Source organism: Xiphias gladius, chromosome 4, assembly GCF_016859285.1.
Source record: "Xiphias gladius isolate SHS-SW01 ecotype Sanya breed wild chromosome 4, ASM1685928v1, whole genome shotgun sequence".
NCBI classification, from domain to species: Eukaryota; Metazoa; Chordata; class Actinopteri; order Istiophoriformes; family Xiphiidae; genus Xiphias; species Xiphias gladius.
Genome location: NC_053403.1, coordinates 25707838 through 25729018, shown reverse-complemented (window position 1 = coordinate 25729018; position 21181 = coordinate 25707838). Strand labels below are relative to the sequence as shown.

The window sequence follows — 21181 nt, the reverse complement described above, 5'->3', positions numbered from 1 at the left end:
CTTTCTACCAGAGCAGCTTCACTGATTAGCTCTCGCTTCTCCCTCTGTCTCTGTAAAGCTTATGTCAGGTACTGTTTTAAAGTTGACTCCTGTAAGACCCACTGCCTCTCACCCCCCCAGCCTCCCGGGGTGTAAGTGAGGACATCGTGTTCGGTGGCTCCGAGCCAGGAAATCGCAACCTTCTGGAGGTAAAGTCAGGGACTCTCTGTCCTCCACTCTGCCAAAGCTTTAGAAACGTCCTTCACAGGTGCCCGTAACCTCGTCCTGGTTCTTACCACGTGTTGACGACGTTCAGTAGGTGTAGCTGGGTCTGAGCGGCTGCATCAGCCAGGTCAGCTGAAAGACCATGATGTGATGGTGTCATTTAATCAAAAACACGGCTAAGTTGTGATGTACATTGACATGTCCTGACATGTAGATGGAGTCATACAATCAGAATGAATTTCATTAGTGTGTACAGAAACTACAGATGTTTACAAAAGAGCCAGAAGATGGAGATTCAGAAAGTTGTCAGACCCTTTTTACTGTTTTCACGTTGTCATGTTGCAGCCTGATGCTAAAATCATTTAAATTCATTTCCCCCTCATCAATCTAAACTCAATACCCAATAATGACAAAGCCAAAACAGAATTTTAGACATTTCTGCAAATGTATTAAAAAAGAAAAACTGAAATATCACATTGACATAAGTATTCAGTCACTTTACTATGAAACTTGACATTTAGCTCAGGTGCCTCCCATTTCTCTTGATCATCTTTGAGATGTTTCTACACCTTGATTGGAGTCCACCTGTGGTAAATTCAATTGACTGAACATGATTTGGAAAGGTCCGCACCTATCTATATAAGGTCTCACAGCTGACAATGTACATCAGAGCAAAAACCAAGCCATGAGGTCGAAGGACAGGATTTTGTCAAGGAACAGATCTGGGGAAGGCTACAAAAACATTTCTGCTGCATTGAAGGTTCCCAGGAGAACACTGGCCTCCATAATTCATCAATGGAAGAAGTGTGGAACAACCCGGACTCTTTCCTAGAGCTGGCCACTTGGCCAAGCAGTCGGGGGAGAAGGGCCTTGGTAAATGAGGTGAACAAGAACCCGATGGTCACGCTGGCTGAGCTCCAGAGATCCTGTGCGGAGACGCAAGAAACTTCTAGAAGGAAGTTGGACAAGTGACTCCAGTCAAGGTGTGGAAACATCTCAAAGATGATTTAAATGATTTTGGCATGAGGCTGCTACATAACAAAATGTGAAAAAAGTGGAGGGCTCTGATTACCTTCTGGTTGCTCTGTACTTAAGTATTGTCATGTCAATTTTGTTAAGAATTAAATTATGTTTCATGTCAAACCGGAATCATCGTCTCGTGCTTGTACGCCTCCGCCAACGGGTCAAGTTGTAGTTTACGTCCGTGTCTGTCCAGACTCATATGTAGTGAAGACGTTGAGGGAATTTTAATAAAAGCTGTTAAGTGTATTTTATTATAATTAGCATGTGAATTCTTGAGTAACGGGCAAAAATGTGTTTTGCAAGGTCACAGTGACTTTGACCACCAAATCCTAATCAGTTCATCCTTGAGTCCAAGTGGACGTTTGTGCCAAAATTGGCAGAAATTCCTGAGGATGGGACGGATGGACCGACAACCCGAAAACATAACACCTCCGGCCTCGGCTGTTGCTGAGGCATAAAAACACAATCAATTTGACATGACAGTCCATTTTTAGACCAATTCTGCCCCCTGGTGGAGCAGCGGAGGTGCAAACTGCTGTAAAAGGTGCAATTACCTGTCATGCATCTCTTGAACTGCCCGTTAAAAGCCTCATTCGGTGATGCTGACAATTTTCAGATCAGTTCAGGTCGATTAGCCTCCAGGTCCAAATTGCATCGGGGTGCTTGGTCCCTGTCATACAATTCTAAGCAGATTTATAAGTAATTTATTTTCCAAACCCTGATGTGAGTTTTAAGGTACTGAGGACATTTTTCGACAGTCAAAACATACTCCAAATGTGTTACAAACAAACCAAATTGAAAGCAAACTTTATTTAAAAGGCTAACTAATTTGTTTAGCTTGAATACATTACCTATAAAGATGCACATCATACATGTGAAGAGTTGAGACACAAACCAAGCATCAAGGAAACAGTAAGAAAAAGCAGGTCAAGAAACGTGACTGCTGTAAGGTCACAGAGTTGGGGCGCACTAAGGGTTCCACTTCCTCACGATCCTTTGGGCCACAACACTGCCACTGGCAGGCAGCAGTGGTGCCAACAGACACACGAGCTGGGCACCACAACATGTTCACACTGGGGAGTCTAGTGTCGGTGGGGGGGTCGATGCAGCTCTTTACCCAGTTTAGAGTACTTGGAGATGCGTTTACTGCATTATACCGTGAGGTGTTCCTGACAAAATACATTGTGCTACAACAGAATGTAATGTCACACAATTTAAAAAAACCAAAACTAAATAAAGTGTAGAGCAATACAAGCAAGTTAAGAAAGAACCTGTTATTAAAAATGATTGTATTCAATTAGTTTATATTGTACAAGTGTTACTGTGCTCACCCTGTATATTCAACATACAGTGACATGCCAACATCTGTTAGTGATGGAGGATGGTTAAAAAGCTCTGGCGGGATAATGGGACAATGGAACATCCACCCTACGGTCACCACCTAATAAACAGGATACAAGAGCAGGTCAGGGTTTGGAGGTCATACGCTAGTATGACTAGTACAGTCACTGAAATAATTACAATGTCCTCGAGGACTGGGGGGAGTATTTTCTATGAAATGTTGTGTAACATGCTTTCTCAATGCTTAGGCTTTAAACATCCCTAGACTTGTTTCCCTCTGCCGAAGACGGACAAAGGCATTCTCTTCATTCTTTGACTGCTTTGCTAGATGCAGGCTGTGAAGGCCCCCACCGGTACTTTTAGCCTGTTCAGACATCCAGCCCGCCGTTCCACTGAGCTGTCAGTGTTTAGCGTGTTCATTTGTGTGCTGGTTAAAATATCAGACCCTGGATCCATCGTCCCACAGATTTAAAGGGGAGTACTGGTGATGACAGGTAAGACCTTTCAGCATTTTTCCAGTTGATATTTATTTCACAAGGTTTTTCAATTAGATTTTTTCCACATCTCATTTGAATCTGAAAGACTGGCCTTGCTCTTGCCAGGTACAACGATCACTTGCGTTTTCTTTTTGTTCGCTAAAAAATTGTTTTCGCGTTCATTTCCTTGTTGAGATCTTTCCCTGGCCTCTCCCCAGGTCCCTATAGGACAGAATTGTCTTGTCGTAATGTTGCCAAGACAAAATGAATAACTGTACAAACAGAAGCAAAACACTCTTCACGTGTGTCCCTGAAAGACATTTTCAAGCACGAGTAACCGCCTCCTCCCTGATGTCACCGGGCCCCCGGGACAGCTCGGTGACAACTACCTCCTACTCGTCCCTCACAAACAGCTGTCCTATCCATGCCCATATGTATCTCAATAAAGTATGTATCTCAAAAAAAGTCACGCAGTACAGTATCACTCCCTCCTCTACGTATCTTACACCTCTGCTTCTTCAAACGTGTGCAATTTCACCCCAAATCATTGCCACAGGCCCAGGCTAAACCCCCAAGTCCCACCACCCCAGAACATCATGAGGAAAAAGGGAAAACAGACAGTTTCTGTTCATTTTCCCTCGTCCCTGGGCTTGTTATGGATTCTTTGATTCAGTTCTTTGTGAGGGATTTCCCCACCAATCCTCCTTTTATTTCTCCAAGCATCATCGGCCTGGCGGAGCCTCTAGAAGGAGCAGTCAGTGTCAGGAGGCTTTGAGGGGGTTTCCTCTGAAGGTGTCTCGCTGGAGATGCCAGTATCTCCATTCTCTGGTCCATTGCTCAGGGACATCTTCTCCATAGCTGCAGGAGGACACAGATTCAGATGTATAGTTAGCGATATGCTGTTCTACATCCAACAGAACTAGTCTTGGCTTGTTTTAAAAGGAGGCTCGAGGTGTCAGGGGGGGCATTGTTCCCTCCTCTTGTATCAATGACCGTGGTGCTGACCTTTCTAGGAGCTACGCTGTAATTACTGCAAGATGTCACAATCCCCCTCCTGGTGAAAATGACCACTCTCTCATTGGGAACCAGGCCTCTGAGGGCCCAACCTTCACACCTAACCTGCTTGATTGGGGTAAATCAAACTGGTGCTAAAAGCTGGCTCCGTTTGCCTCCAGGTGGACGCTGGAGGACTTTGTTTGTGGTTCCAAAGCAAACAATCCAACCACAGCATTTTGCGATAGCAGATGTGCTTTGAGCATGACTCTGAAAGCTAAAAAAGTGCTATTAAATTCATCTGCCTACTGTAACACCCTCAGAATACTGCTGGACGGGACCCCTCTTTTTCATCCTGTCTCTAAAGGTCTGTTATCATTCATAACAAGCGATGGATTTGCAGTCTAATAATCATTTATTTCTCTGGGAGCTCTCTGTGCCACGAGAGAACACAGATATAGACGTGGAGCGAGACGCACTAAAGAGCAGACTGACCCGCTGTCAGTCACCAGAATCTGATCTTCCCACCTGGGTCCTGCTGATGTGCTGATGATGCAGGATGACATCCCACAGTCCGGTCGGTGAGCTACCTGTCAGTCTGTATGACTTCATGTTTACTCCACTCGGTTTGTTCTTAAAAAGCCAATGTGACCATGAACCGAACCAGAACTAAAAAAATGCAAGAATGTGTCCTTTTTCTTTTCTTGGTCCATAACAAATGAACAGAAGTACAGGTTAAACAGATTTTTTTTTAAAAAGCAGTAAAACGACATGAAAACATCAATACCCTTCGCAGATCATGATTCCACCTGGGGCGTCCAGCTGGCGGCTCATTGGACTCTGACTATAGCCGTTTGTGTGTTAGCATCATGACAAACTGGTGGCCTGAACAGAAGATGGACTGATGGGTCTCTGCGTGTCTGAAAACACGTGTGTTCAGAATTACATCTCGGTTGGAGGGACTCTGTATTCTGTACACGCAGCTGTGTAAAATGGCTCTATGTCAGTGTGTATTTTCAGTTTCTAGTTTCTACCATCTTGGTGGTTCATTGTGTGTGTGATCAGATGCCATTATTTACTGAAACACAAGGCATGAGTGGTTTGTGCATTTTGAGGCCCATTGTGCATTATATTTCAGTAGTTTATTATTTGCTTTGTGTGAAACCTTGAGCTTCAAAGTAACTAGTAACTCCAGCTGTCGGAGAAAAGCAATGGAGTCAAGTCAATAGTGTCCCCTTGTCCAAGCAATTCAGCGACGCAGCCTCAGAGAGTCACAGCTGCAGATCACGGCACACGTGTTCCAGGCCACATCGCTCCTTCATCAGCGCAAACGCTATCCACGCCAAACACAGAAACGTCACACTGGTCACATGATAATGTCATCAAATACTCACCTAAAAGTCCATACTCCTGAATAAAACTAGTTTTCTATACAATGAAAATAAAACCACTACCACAGTGAAAGGTGTTAAACCACTTTTCTACCAGAATATTCTGGGCCTGGGCAAGTAGAAATGATTTTAATTAAATACAACTACCAACTGTTTTACCGTTCTATCTCTATACTATCAAAACAACTTCTCCTAAAGAAAAGTAATTCAGACCATCCAGACCAACGGTGCAGAAGAAAATCAATCCATCTGGCTCCTTATAGCAGTTACACGTCTTCCACCATGTGGTTTCAATATTTGCTGGAGGAGCTGGAGCCAGGTGACTCTAATCGGACTCTGCAGCACGGGTAGAGACGGTGGCAGGTGTAAATCTGATTTTAAATGTCTCTAGAGTAGAAGATGTTCCATCAGCACACTTAAAAAGCGAGTTTTAAACCAGGGAAATCAGAGCAACGACGGTGAAGAAAAGAGACCGAAAGACAGCTGGGCTAAACCTTCAAGAAGCAGGGCCAGGGTGAAGAGTACAGTTTCTGTGCAGGAAAATTCCAGTATTTTTCAACCTGGTTCCTCTTCTCATAAATGTGGCCGCTCTGACTACAGAACGTGCAAACCGTACACTCTCCCCCTCTGTTGGCCGTAGGACGTCTATGGGGGAAAGCAGCACCAGCCTTCTTAGGCTTCCTAAATAAGGAGAACATTTGTACTTCATAATTTAAGATCTGATAGACCTTTTATGGATCCGTGCGCATCTAGTTAGTGGTCAAAGCAAGTTGGGAAAACGTACCCTGCAGCGATGCCGAGCTGTTGCTAGGTGGTGCCGTGCTGCTGTCGTCCAGTTCATCCAGGTAGAGGCGGTAGCGATGGCCGCTGTCGTCTTCATACTCCACGTTCTCATCGTCGCTGTCCACCTCTGGAGCCACATACACCACCTCAAACTCTATCTGTCCACGCTGACACAGACACCCAGAATGAGCACTTTGAGAGAAACAGAAAAACTGTGCGCTTTAGCGTGTGCATGCGTGCGCAGGCCTGTGGTACCTGCTGGGACAGAATGGTGACGGCCTCCTTGTGTTTGGCATCTCGCAAATTGATGCTGTTGACAGCAAGGATGGCATCTCCGACGTGCAGACCTCCACATCTGTCTGCAGGCTGACTGGGATGGATCTCTGAAATTAGAATGGGAACCCCGTGCTCCTTCCCACCCTGACGAGGACAGACATACAAGAGTTAACTCAACTCCTCGGTTTGGGCGAGATTATGGTCAAGTCAGGAATGTTTTAGTAATGTGAGCCATGTGCTGAGCGGCCGACAGTACTGCCAACGCTTCTGTTTATCTTTGCAATCACTCACACCGAAACTGACTTCATCCCAAACGGGCATGCAAGCTCTCTGCAGTCATATGTGGATTTTGGGGGTTTTTTTGTTTTTTGTTTTGCATGCAAATGACTAGAGGAGCAGCACCATCAGAGTTGATTTTAGTCTGTCAATCCTGCTTCACTTCCATTCCTAAAAGTGCCCTCAGACAGTGAGCAGTTGCCACTTCATCTGCCGCCCAGAGAGGCAGAGGTTTCTGTCTTCTACAGGGGCGACAGCAAGGCACAACTCGCCCACAGCTGCCCGCCACCTCCAATCCCGCTGAAGACCAGCGCCAGACGTCGCAGGCTGCTACTATCCACCTACTGTAATCTCATCGCGCAGCTAAACGTGGCAGGCTGTGGCTTAAAATAGAGGAAATGGTCAGCAATGTGACACGATGACAACAAGTCTCGCTATTTGATATCCTAACATTATGTATTGGTCCAGAGCAGATAATCAGACTTTAAATCCGATTTTGCTGGTGAAGAGGTTAAAAATCAGGGAACTCTGACCCCAGTAAAATGACTTGAAAAATCTGAACCTGTATACCAGCTGTATATAAAGGTTTGGCCCCCTCATGGGCAAAATACACAATCTGTTGACTTTTAAAGTGGAAAGAGGCAAACACAACTACTACTGCTGCCGCTGCAACAGACATTAAGAATGAGACTTTACTGCTCATGTTACTGTTGCGCTGTTACTTTACTTCACTGACTTAAAAAAATTAAAAAAAAAAAACCCTTGTGGCATGTGACAGCCTCATGAATTCTCTTCCTTTCCACACCCTCAGTTAGCTGCTTAGAGGAGCTCGTGATTCCAGATTTCCAAGCACATCTTGAGAAAGGTTGGAAAAGTCAGTTTAGCTGGTGCTGTGCACCGCATTAGTTATTAGAAGCACACCTTCTCTGCCATCTATCCACAGAAGACTTCACAGCGCAGCACAACACTAAGAAAAAACTGAGGCTTAGTCCGTTGCCCCCTGCCTGACCATCTTTTCACATGGAACCAACCCTTGGCTGCTCGAAACAGATCCTGGGTGCTACTTCACGAGGCTGTCACAGCCAGTTGTTGGTGCAGAAGAAAACAGCTGGAATTTCTTACTGTGATGGAGATTCCCAGCCCCTCATGATCATCTTTGACTAGCACCACCTTTCTGATGGGGCCTACTCCCTGGGTTTTCTTCAACATATCTGGGTCCTGTAATTACATTAACACATTCAGATTGGACGGCACAAATAACAGATTTTCAACAGTTTCAACTGCTTTGTAGTTTTACACTCACGTGCCCAACCGGAGAGGGGAGGGGTTTCTTAGGATCATTGCGACCTCTACATGCTCGGATGACGGTCTTGTGGCGGTGAAGGTGAATCTCTGCCTCCAGCTGGTTCCACAGCTTGTCGTGCGCTGGCCCTTTCATGTCACGGCCTAGTAACTGGATCTGCTGCACCCTGGAAGACAAACCAAAAGGTCCTGGTGTCAATTCGAATCAGGCCTGGTTTCCTTGGCAACATGACAAACAGAACAAGAATTTGGCCCTCTCTTCCTACCAGGGATTGAGATGTAATCCCACTCATTCAATGGGGGGCACTGTGTTCCATGGCTGTACCTGGATCAGACTTTTCTGAGTTGAATCTGATTTGCAACTCTTGGTCAGTGCTTCAAATACTGGACTAGGGGGGACAGAGGCGTGGGGGGCGGGGCCCATCGACACTTATTTTATGCAGTTATGTGCTGATGGCTCCTGCTTTTCATCTATAGATCCCTGTTCAGTTTGTAAAATACGCAACATTAGTGAAGCAATTTCATCAATACACCTTACACAGAATTATGATAAACATTATAGTATTCATGGCCTCTTCCTTATTACACAACAGTCCCTCGGTACCTCAGACTAACCTCCTCTAACAGTCTACATATTTTAACCAGGTATCAAGGCTTGTTTGTACGCTGGAAGGACAAAGAGACGGACATAATGTCTCAGCCAAAAAACATAATTTGCAATGATGCGATTTTAACCTAGCGGTGCGCTTGGTGAAGAGGGTAATCGACAGTCTGTAGATGGACTACAGTCCCAAACAAATCGTCTTGAAATGGAAGTCTGCAATTACTAACGTGTATTTGCTTTTCTAAAAGCAAGTAAACATTGTGTACATGACCCCACCACAGAAGATATTATTTTCGTTAATAATAGCATCAGTTGTAACGTTGTGATACATTACCTAATTAGCAAACCCTCAGTTTTAACCTGCAGATGTCGGGAGCTCCAAATCCTTACCTGCCAGCCAGTTCCTTGTCCAAGTATTTGGCGGCCAGTCTGGCTCCATACACCTCAGCCTGCAGTACTGCCATGTGCCTGCGAAGGGCCTCATTTTCCTTTTTATATAGTCTGACTTCTGTCTCCAGCCTTGCCTCTGCTAATTTCTCCTTTTTACTGGCCTCGAGCTCCTTTTCCTAGAACAAGGACATCGCATGTAAGCCTGACACACACCACAGCAAGCACTATACGCAAGATTAGTGGATGAGTGAAAATCTTGTTGCTAAATACAGTACCACTTAGAAGAGGTGGGTTTCACACCAGTTACAACTTATTTCATTAATATACAACATATTCAAACAAATGTACATTTTGATCTTACCGGTTTCTTACTATGTTGAGAAATTGCAGTTCATACATTATTAGTACGAGCAGAATGTTTTCCCATTCGGAAATGAATCCCTGAGAAAACCAGGAAAAGTAACGGGGAGAAAGAGCTGCAGCTGAAAGGTTGATCCAGGTAGATTACTGCACTGGTTGCATTTCAAGGTCAGTATTCGGCTCTGACAGTTGTGTGGTAGGTTTAATGAGGTTTGCAGAATGTTTCTTCATTACACAAACACACAGACACACACACCCTGGGGTCCCATATATATTTTTACTAGGAAAGGGGGACAGATTTGACAAGAATTCCCAGTTAATACCGCCATCTCAATTTCTCAATTAAGCCCCAGCTCAGGTTCCATTTATTTGCATTTGTCCAGAAAACAAATCTAAGACCAGTACTCCCTCTCTTTTAGCTTCGTTTTGGTCTCCACCAACTCCTGAGAAAAATATCTTTAGCTGCTAAATGCTCCACTATGTTCACCAGCTGGTCACAAATTTTCTCTACTGGCCTTTCGCTGCTGGGAAGGTAGTGGACAGTGGGTTTATCAGAGCCTTTCACTGCCTGCTGTGCCTGTAAATGGTGCAGATACGAGTGGTGAGAGTGAACCAAAACAGTAAAATTCTGGGCTGTAAAATCAAAACAACGAGCTAAAAGGTGTTAAAAGGCTTTGTAGGGCTGATGGGAACTGCAGAGTTGATGACAACTGGTTTGTCACTACGACCAACCCCTCCCCCCTTAACACACAGTCCACTGAACTATTGTTAATATAAAAATACCTGCTCACAGTCATGCACCACCAGATATGCTAGAAAAAATGCATTTTATGTAATATGAGTGGACAGAGAGTTAAGAAGTAAACTTATGTGAATTATAAGGGGCAGTGAGCTGCTGTGAGTCCTACATGATTCATGGTAACGTTCAGACAACAAGTAGCCGAATTCATCAATTCATTTCCTTACTCTTTAATTACTGTCTAGAGCAGTACTGCAGCACAGGGCTGTCATCCTTTATTCAAAATTCAAAAATTTAAATATTCAAACTGTAAGGACCAACAGATCATCTGAAGCAAAGGGCGCCCTTAAAATTCACTATCAGCTTGACCTATTGCTGAGCTGTCAGCATACTGAGCAAATCAATACAACTAGAGGAGGACACAAGCTTGGATAGCCACCAGGCCTCTGGGAAGCAGTGTGTGGAACTATTTTGGTTGTTTTCTGACTTTGTAGAAATGGTGATTGGTGATGCAGAATTGTCAAGCAGCTGTCTAGCAGCAACAAAATACGTTGTCACTGAATGTCCTGTTAGAAAAAAGTGAGTCCAAAAAGACAGTCTTCAAGACGCCAACAGTCAGAGAAGAGTGTCCCAAACAGTGTACCAAACTTGGTCGCCTCCAAGAGCTTGACAGGAGAGTTTTTGTAGTTTTATGATTCAAAATTCACCCTTTGCATTTCTATGCTTCTGCAATTTAGCAAGAAAACACTGTCCTGGGATACACACAGAGAATTCAGTACTACAAAGACCCGCTTTGTTTTTCTTTTTTTACTGTCACTAATGGTAATTATGATTCTGTTTGATCAATTCTGCCCCTTTGTACTAAATGTGAGAATAAAATAAAACCAACAAAGCATCTGGGCCAGATCTGGAAGTGTATTTGTGTGGGTGATGGGATGGCCTCATTAACCAAGTGTGTCCCAGTTTGCTCTGAAAAACTACTCACACTTGCAACCTTAATTGGGGAAGTACTAGAAACACCGTCACACAAGTAGAAACTTGAGTAAAAACTGCAGGTGTGAGCCATGGACAACAGAATGTCTGGCTGTGTTAGAAGTACGAAGACAGCTATAATTCATGTATCAGTCCTTTCTACTGCTGCCTTGAAGTATCATTGAATCACTAGTTGTGTCAAGTGTAGCTACACAATCTATAGTAAATCCAAACAAATTATTTTAAAAATAATATTTTCTCCAAAACACACCCATACACAAACTTACCATCTCTCCCAATGTCGGTGCAGGCTTTAGGGGGAAAGAGGAAGAGGAAGAGCAGAGAGAAGTCATAGATTAGAGAAATTCAGGCGACAGAGGTTTTGAGTAAGTTAACCATTCAATACAGGTGGCAGATATACACTGAACAGCCACAACATCAAAACCAGTTCTTAATGTGGCAGCTGATCGGTGTATTGTTAAGTAATATAAACATCAGAATTGGAGAAAAACGCAATTGAAAACAGTGGAAGCAATGGAAGAGCAGGAGTAGGGAGCACCAAAGCAACAGCAGCCTACACCGGCCGTGGAACGGTCACGTCACACACATAACTGCAAAAAAAAGAAAAAGAAAAAGAAAAGGCTATTTTCTTCTGATTTATATGCATAACTTCATTAATTGTGTGCGGCTATAAGTGCTGTCAAAACGCTAGTCAAGGCAGTACTGCTGCTAACCACAGCCTTGAGGAGTGAAGCTGCTGCAGATGCTCCACTTTGGTTACCCGGCTGGTGAAGGGAAAGAAAGCTCAGTGGCAGCGATGTCTAAAGGTTGTGAGCTGTCTTGAGGAATGAGTGTTAAGATGCACACTTGGTGCCTTTTCTAAACCAGTAATGATCATTTCAATGAGGGAAGCAATTATGTTAGTTTCATTTTAATGAGCAAAGATACATTATTAACATAATTTTTAATAAACTTCCATGGACACCCTGCAAAACCCCACTAGTGTGTAAATGCAATAGTGCTAGCTGCATGACAGAAGAGGTACCGGACCCAGTTGATTTGATCGTTTGATCATATTCCTTTCAGTAAATATCACACAGATGTATAAAATCACTGTGGTGGGGAAGGAAACTGAAGAAGAGGAGACCACTTTTGACCACAAGGCTCTGCGGTGTTATGGAAGTGATCATTCTAACTTTTAAAAGTAAGCTGGAAACACTTTTTAAAAAAAAATTTGGATTTGGATTTGTTAAAGAAAGTTTAGAACAATGAGATTGGAAATGTTTGTTCCTCTCATACAACAGGTCGTGCGGGACAAACCTAAACTTACAGGCAAGATGTGCAGACACACCAGCAGCTAGTCATTATATTTTTAGTTTAGTTTTTACTTTTCTTTTTAATTACCTTGGCAGCACACTATAGGGTGATTGTTCACCTAGTCAATAGTCAATATATCCAGATGTTGCTAAAGTTGAGCTGGGGCAGATACATGGTACACTACACAGTACAGTGAGAAACTAAATATAAGTAAGGTAATTAAATGTCCAAGTATAATATCTTATTCAAGAGGATACGTTCAGTGGGCAGGTGTCCTTCCTCCTCTACATTAGTTTCAATGTCTTGTTTTTTAAGACCACAGTATAAAATAAGACCGACCATTCCTATTACCTATGAATAGAACATTGCACTGTGCTGGGATTAGGCTCTGTCTAACTGGACCTCCAATAAAATTGTCAAGCATCAAATAGGAGACTTCAGTTTTCTTCAGATTCACAGCATCATACTTTGGGTAACTCAGTATTTAACTGCTTCTACACATCACATCGAATCCCTGATGCCCAGCTCGCAGAGTGCAGGACGTTGCCCAAAACATCATCATCAACAAATATAACCAAATAATTCCTTAATCCGAATGATTAGATAGATAAAATTGCCATTTTTGTCAGTCTACACTCAATAATCCATAAAAACTGTTCTAAACTCTCATTTATAAAATTATTCAGACCCCTAATACAGAACTTTGTAGAAGCCTCTTAAAGCTTTGAGTCTTCTACTTTAAGTCTCCACAAGCTTTGCTCACCTGGATTTGGGCAGTTTATCTCATTCTTCCTGGCAGATCCTCTCAGGCTCCGTCAGACTGGACGGGAAGCTTCTGTGAACTGTCATCTTCAGGTCTCTCCACAGATGTTCTATGGGGTTTAAGTCTGGTCTTTAGCTGGACCACTTGGGGACAGTCAAGACACTTGTCCTGAAGCTACTCCAGTAATGTCTTGGATGTATGCTTAAGGTCATTATCATGCTGAAAATAACCCCCCCCGGTCTCATTTGGCTTCATTCATCCTTCCCTCAGTTCTGACCAGTCTCCCTGTCCCTTCTTCTGAGAAGCCCCCCCCCAAACAGCATGATGCTGCCCCCACCATGCTTCACCGTAGGGCTGGTATCAGCCAGGGGATGAGCGGTGCCTGGTGTTCATCAGACATAGTGTTTAGATTTCTGCTCAATGAGTTCGGTTTTGGTCTCGTCAGACCAGAGAATCTTTGTCCTCCTGCTCCCAGAGTCCTTTAAATGACGTTTGACAAACTCCAAGCGGGCTGCCATATGTCTTTACTCACAGGGGCTTCTGTCTAGCATATCTACCATAAAGACCTGATTGATGCAGTGCTGCTGAGATGGTCGTCCTTCTGGAAGGTTCTCCCACGTCTGCAGAGGACTCCTGAAGCTCTGTTAGAGGGACCGTTGGGTCACCTCCCTGACCAAGGTCCTTCTCGTCCTGTTACTCGGTTTGGTCGGACGTCCAACTCTAGGAAGAGTCCTGGTGGTTCAAAGCTTTCTCCATTTCACAGTTATTGAGGCCACTGTTCTCATGGGAACACTCAAAGCTTTACAAATGCTTTCGCCATGATCTGTCCCTCGCCAGAGTTTTATCTCAGTGGTCTACAGAGAGCTCCTTGGACTTCACCGAATGGCTTTTGTCCTGACATGCGGTGTGATTGTGGGACCTTAGATACACAGTTGTGTGCCTTTATAAATTGTGTCCAATAAATTCACTCCAATCAAGTTCTAGACTCATCTCAAGGATAATTAAAGCAAACAGAAAGAACCTGACCACAGTTTGGCGCCACAGCAAAGGGTCCGAATACTTTTGTCGATGAGAGAGTTCAGTTTCTGATTTTTAGCAAAAATGGTAATTTTATCCATTTAAAAATCAAATTAACAACACTAATCTGCAGAAAGTGAAGGGGTCTCAATACTTTCTGAATCCACTGTAAGTGTATAATTCTTGATCCTTTCAATTAACCACAAAAACCCACAACCAATTTGGTCTATTGCGAGAGGGTCAAATATATTGTGCTTATATTTTGTTTAACGTTGTTTTCTCTGGAGCAACCAGGTTAAGATGCATACCAAATAACTGCTACACCCTCGGGTCATCTCCAATGGTGGACCTTTTCAATGTCCTTTTTTATGTCTTCCTTTCCTTCTCTCACAGCAGTTACTTCCTGTATCTTTACTGTCTCGAAGAAATAAAGGCAAAATGCCAAAACACATAGCTGAAAAAATAATTTTTCCTGGTTTTAAAACTTTATTTTGGTCACTTTGAAGGTTGTGGATAGCATCTCCTCCTCACACCTACCAGTCTGTCTTTGATGGTGTCAGAGTCCTCAGCCTGGCCTTGCTTGGCGTGAAGCTGCAGCTGGAGAGCATGAAGCTGCAGGAGCTGGTCATGGACCTCTCTTTCTACCACTGCCCGCTCAGCCTTAGTCTCAGTCAGCTCAGAACGCAGGTCCACCAGCTGAGCCTGGAGTGGAGGGGGTGGATGGAAGGAAAGAAGTGTGGAAGAAGGGGGGGTAATGGGGAAGGACACCAGAGGTAGATATGTCAGGTCAGAGTCAACACTGTGCTCGCCTCAGAAAATACAGAACAGTCCCAGCAGGACTCCCTTTGAGTTCTGTTTACCAAAATGCATTGCGTGTATCCTTCAGCTCTAACCAATGTCAAGTGCTTTTCCTTCCTCATAAAAGACTTGAAAGGGTCTTTTTCAAAGTATTTTAAATCCTGTATTGTTTACATCCACATTTACTAGCTTGTAGTCTTTTTCCTCGTCTTTCTTGGTGCATTGCAGCAAATCGTGGCGCGTTACTGCCACCTTTTGATCAGTGGAATAGTGCGACACCACTGGTAGAAGTGAAAAGCACGCGCACAAGATAAGCAAAGTACTACTAAAGGTTTATAACTCCACAGGGAATCTTTAACTGCCTTTCTAGAGTGCACACTGATGGGGTGTTCACAAGTGACAGGTTCCAAGGAGTCATCCTCAAATGGGAGACTGACCTAACACGGCCGGACTTTATGAACATCCAGCCAAATGTTTTCAAGCCACGAGGAGTCAACACGTGCCACAAAACCATACAACACTGTAAGATCACTGTCTGTACATTGTAAGAGCAGCTATGTCCTTAGGGTCTGCCATTGGGTGCCCTAGTTTAGAAATCCACAAACGAAGACTGACAGTTACAAAAGTCTAAAACTAAAATAAAGTTAATAAATGTGCCTTTGATGGGCATTTTATTGGTTTCTGCCTAAACTGCAAAATAAATAAATACATCTCTCAATCAATAAAATTGGATATCAACCCAAAGAACCAATGTTTCATTTCCAGATTCTGTCTCTAATCTCAGTTTCCATCTCCAGATTACTATATACCCTGGGCTTGCTCTAGAAAACCATGTGTATGCTGGTCTCAAATATGTATGAGTTGTATGCTTTCTCATCACAGTTGCTGTTTTGATAAAAGTCAGTTTGTGTGTGGAAATGATGTGTGCATAGTTTTTTTGTGTACACATCATTTATACATCTGGCCACAAACTTTTTTCCAATTAGGGTTGCACACAAAATTATTCTGGTATAAAGCTGAGATAATAGCCCTCTGAAATAATGTTTCAACACTTCCATTATTGTTTTCTGAAGGGGCAGAAACATACGCACACACAAAAATGTGAACAAAAAAGGCATTATTACCTGCATCAGTCAATCAATCAAATCAATCAATCACTGTGTTTCTAAGTGACAGTGCAGCTCAAACAGCAACAGCATCTGTGGTAAGTCTTTGGGGGTGACCAGGAGTTTAGACAGAAATTCTGGATAAAACATTTAAACACAGAATAAAACAATATTACAAGCATGTGTATTACAATCAGCTCTTTCTAACAAAGAGCTGCAGTGCAGTCTGTTTCATCGCTTGCTTCCACATTCAGTGCTCGACAGGTACTCGGTTCTCAAAACACACTGGCTCAGTGTGTTGCACTGTTTCTTGTTCCATATTTGCTTCTTGCAGCAAGTGTTCATTGATCCATAGATGCTACTTATGTGCTACTTGACATAAGTATTGTGTTTTTAAACAAACGTGGCAATGAGGGAAGCATTTTTGTATGGTAGTTTGCAGTTTAAGAAGGAGTTTTCAAGTTTTATAACTGTAAAGCAACAGAAATTGAATCCTTCCCAGCTGAGAGGAAACAAAATGTTCCTCACGCAAGAACATTTCCATACTTTGTTCTTAAGCCACTCTCCCTTTTTTCATGTCTCAAACTTAGTTTGTCTTCTGTTTCAGTCTGATGAGTGCCACTTGTCCGTGAGGAGGTAAAAGCTTGTGAGATTTAATCAAGGAGAGAGATAGAAATCATTTCACAGCGCAGAACTTCATGTCCCACTGTTAGAAATCAGCAAACAAATTTGGCAGTGTCAGAGGCAAGAAATAATTAGAAAACAGTAAAAACGGTACACCTGTCAACAGTGTGTCATCAGAGCAACGCAGACTGTGACAAATAAAAAGCGAATGACAGTCAAAGATATTAGACAGGATTAGGACAGGATTTCAGGATAGCCTGAATTGGCAAGCCATGACGATGATGATATGGTGAACGGAATATTGATTTTGCATTAAGTTTTTCTTAGTTTTATATTTTATTTAAGTTCATACCTGTGTCATATTTAAACTCCAAATTCATTCAGACCTCTGGTGGCGCTGTGGAGCAGTTTCTTTATGAGCGGGTGCCAATGTTGTTTGTCATTACGACGCAAAAGAGCATGCACGCGGGTGGTGCGAGACAAAATCCTGCCAATGGCTTCACACTATTCCTCTGACCTACAGGTAGCAGTAATGCACCAAGATAAGCACCAATGAACGCACGAAAACAGGGAAGAAGACCGCCGCTAGCAAGCAAACACGCATGTAAGCAATGCTGGTTTTGCAAAATGTTTTAAGAGGAAGGAAAAGCATTTATGACATCTGTGAGACCTCCAGGATTAACACAATGCATTTTGTTGAGTAATACAGAGAGTAAACATAAGTGTTGTTATAGCATTTCAATTTAAGGTCACATTAGTGTTTTTTGGCCTTTGGAGAAAGGCAGGTTGTCTGTCCATGACTCATACAACAGGTCTGGACCACTCATGAATTTCATTTGGGCCTAAGAGAAAATTCTAAATGCGAGAAAAGCAATCAATAACATTTAGCATTTCTATTTCAGCAGTGAATGATAAAAGAAATACATGAGGTTAATTGAATTCTAGTGTCCTGTCTGTAATTCTAAATATGTATGCACATCTCTGCCCTGGTCAGAGCGCTTGACTTCTATCTTCTGTCAATAATGTGTGCAACAGGACTGTTTGAACATGCCAGGGTGTTTTTTTGTTTTTTAAATGTATCACGTCATGCTGTCCTGTCTTGTTTTATATGGCTATGTGTAATTATTGTGCGTGGATTTGGTTTTAGATCAACCATTCTCAGAGACCGGTCCATGCAGTCTTGGAGAGCTACTCCTGGCAACACATCATCATTTCTGCCGAGTCAAGCGGAGTATCCCCTCTCTCCATCAGCATGCAGTGAAACCTAACTGTCCATCCCCATCACATACATTTGTGAAGCAGGCTTCTGCTTTATGTCAGCCACTAAAATTGATTAAAATTGTGAAAGAGATCTCTCTGTAATCAGTGATAAAATATTTAGAATATGGTTCAGTTCATATCTGTTAACTTTTTGTTATATTTATGACTAAATATGTGACCTCTTTTACATCTCACAAGGCTTGAGGGCAAGAAAGCTCGTTCTTCATGCTGAAAGATCTCAGACTTTGGGAACGTTTTGAAATCACTGAAGGAGCTACAGTTCCTTTAAAATGCAGCTGTCACCACAAACAACCACTGATGCTTTCAGGCCATCGTGTGACTGGCATGTAATGGTACTACAGGCAGCGACAGCTATGGCTGGCCCAGCCTGCTTAGAGTCCTGGTTAAAATTCAGGGGTGCCAGTAATTTCAAGTACAGCAATTAGAGTATCTTCAGAAATAAATGCAAATTAACCAATTTGTATGATCAGAATATTTTTATAAAGTGTCCAAGGTTACTGAACAAAAGAAAATAAGAAAAAACTTGAATGAAAGTGAAAAAATACCAACACAAACTGTACCCAAACACAGTTACTGGCCTACACTGATTGGTGATTTGGTTTCTGAACCTTTGGCATCAATGGCAGCCTCTAAACGTTTCTTGTAGCCATCTACAAGCTTCTTGCACCCGTCTACTGGTTGTTTCTGCCACTTCTTCCACTGCTACGTGTTCAAGCTCTTTTGAGTTTACAGGAGTCCTTCCTGCAACAGCAGATTTCAGCTCTCTCCAAAGGTTTTCAATGGGATTTAGGTCAGGACTTGCTGCTGGCCAGTTTACAAGAGTCCATCTTTTCCTTTTCAACCATTCTTTTGTGCTGCTGGATGTTTGCTTTGGGTCGTTGTCCTGCTGAAAGACCCAAGACCTTCACCTCAAACCTAGTTTTCTGACATTTTGGTAGGGTGTTATTTTCCTTATGGGCTTCATTTCGTCACTTATAAACAAACTGATGCACTTCATCCCAAAGAGCTCTACTTTGGTTTCATCTGTCCATAGGACATTGTCCCAGAAAGACTGTGGCTTATCTAGGAGAGTTTTTGCAAACATTAGTTTTGCCTTTTTGTGCCTTTCTTTCAGTAGTGGTGTCCTCCTTGGCCTTCGCCCATGGAGCTCTGCTAAGTTTAGTATGCGTCGTATGGTACGGGGCTGAAACCACCACTCCAGATTGATCCAGATCAGTCTGAAGTTCTTTAGATCACTTGCGTGGTGTTTTTTCAATAATGTGCATCAACCTTCACAGACTTCTCTCACTGAGTTTCTTCCTAGCCCCACGTACTGGAAGCGTCTTAACAGTTTTATGACTTTGAAACCTCTCGATAACGTTACGAGCTTGTGAAACAGGGATTTCAAGATAACTTCTTGACAATGTTACGAGCTGGTGAAACAGGGATTTCCAGATCTCTGCTGATGCCTTGTAGCCTTTGGAATTGTTCTGTTTTTTGATGATAGCATTTCTGATGCTCTCAGACAGCTCTGGTCTTCATCATTGTTAAAAAGAAACTGGAAACAATCAGCCCCTTTTTATGCAGCAAAACCATCTTTCATTGGTTCATTCAGGTCATGTGAACACTGGAAATTAAGCACAGATGAGTCTTATTTGTTTGATATTTTGTTTAAGGAACTAATTTAAATTCATCAAATAATTGTGTTAAGCATACATTTTATGTCTTTTTTTTCAGTACATTAGTTTTTTCTTGTTTGGTACCTTTGGACATTTTATAAAAATATTCTGATGATACAAAATCGATTAATTTGCATTCATTTCTGTAGATGTTCTAAATTCCGTACTGAAATTTCAGGGCTGCCATTAATGTCAACCAGGACCGTATCTATCAGTGAAATCCTTTATCAGAGCAGTGACACCTGCTACGGTGACATATGAGTGGCATGGCGTCTCTGTGTGGCACTGGGGAACCGCCATGTGCCAGTGGTTCCGTCTCCGTTGGCCAGTTGCCAGCCGAGCAGCGGACGTAGGACCGTGGCAGTGGCAGTGGCAGTGGCAGTGGCACACCAGCGGCGGGTGCCGGTGTGCTCACATCTGCCTGCTTACCACGGTTGGCAAGTTACACTCGGCAGCGCTATGTCCTAGTCAGCAGTAACATCATTCAGCAGGAGTGGGCATTTCTCCGGTGAGACGGGCTCTGTGTCAGTGGAACACGAGTCCCAGTCCCAGTCCGATTCAGGACGGGACCGCTAACGTTATAACGTCACCGTCAGTCACTTCTCCATCTCGGCGGGGGGGTCTGCATGATAGCTCTCTTACAAGTGACTGAAGTGTGGCGTTAACCGTGCATCATACAACAGTTACTAACCTCTAGTTTATGGTTGAGTTGGAAAACCGTCTGGATTTTGTGGCACAGCTGAGCGAAACAGGAGCTTAGGCTGGTCATCTTCTGCCGACCCTCGTACGTAATGTCGACTTGATCTGGGTCTATTTCCCCGAGCAACAGATCCACGTCCACGAAGGCCTTGTCAAACTCTTTCTCCAGCACTTCTAGCCAGCGAAACATGGACATGCCGGGGCCAAGGCCCGAGCCGTGGCCCGCCGGGGAGCATCCAGCCGACGCGGACATGGCTAAAGCACAGCAGAGCCCTGACGTTACTGTTAGCTTACCGGCTAACTTTGATGGTGTATGATGTTAATCAGTCCGCCCTCTTTTGACCGTTAATACTAAATGAAACAACTGTCGAAATAACGCTGAAACCCAATGACCGGCCTGCGTGTCGGGTCGGCGGAGAGAGGTCTGACAAATAGCGTTTTCTGATTCCTGTGAATAACACTGTCTGACCAGGAAGTCCCGCGTCAGACTCCCGATTGCTTGTGTGAGGCGGATGTCACTGCGGCAGGGAAAAGCAGTGGATAGCAGAGCCTCCTCTTCGCCTCTGATGCTGTTTGGCAGTTTTGACGCTACTGGCCGCGTTGCTGCCCTCTGCAGGACGAAAGGTGACCCTGCATCGATCACAGTTCATATACTGCACTTGAATATTAACTGAATAACTGCCTTTGCAGTCAGCTGGTTCTCATAATGGCCAAGCAAAGTTTTACCTGAAAAACGAAAAATCCATAAAACTAATCATCTTTAATACAATGTGTTCCTTTCATTGTTA

General features: G+C 43.3%; 1 protein-coding gene across 2 annotated transcripts; it reads right to left on the bottom strand.

Moving 5' to 3' along the window:
• Nucleotides 1-2018: 2018 nt before the first annotated feature.
• Nucleotides 2019-20943, bottom strand: gopc (golgi-associated PDZ and coiled-coil motif containing). Of its 2 annotated transcripts, XM_040125297.1 has the most exons (9): nt 20386-20943; nt 14765-14929; nt 11418-11441; nt 9060-9235; nt 8067-8232; nt 7886-7981; nt 6467-6631; nt 6213-6378; nt 2019-3902 (listed from the first exon to the last, which is right to left on the bottom strand). In XM_040125297.1, exons 1-9 carry the CDS (start codon nt 20644-20646, stop codon nt 3787-3789), a joined length of 1335 nt encoding a protein of 444 aa, XP_039981231.1. In that variant the 5' UTR covers nt 20647-20943; the 3' UTR covers nt 2019-3786. The 2 variants fall into 2 exon arrangements, with proteins under 2 accessions (XP_039981231.1, XP_039981232.1); XM_040125298.1 differs by lacking the exon at nt 11418-11441.
• Nucleotides 20944-21181: the final 238 nt, after the last annotated feature.

Excerpts from the sequence above, each read along its gene's own strand:
- gopc (XM_040125297.1), bottom strand. The coding sequence starts at position 20,646 with ATGTCCGCGTCGGCTGGATGCTCCCCGGCGGGCCACGGCTCGGGCCTT. Across the intron at positions 9,236-11,417 it reads CACCGACATTGGGAGAGATG|GAAAAGGAGCTCGAGGCCAG; the intron begins GTAAGTTTGTGT and ends TCCTTGTTCTAG. Across the intron at positions 8,233-9,059 it reads GACAAGGAACTGGCTGGCAG|GGTGCAGCAGATCCAGTTAC; the intron begins GTAAGGATTTGG and ends TTTGTCTTCCAG.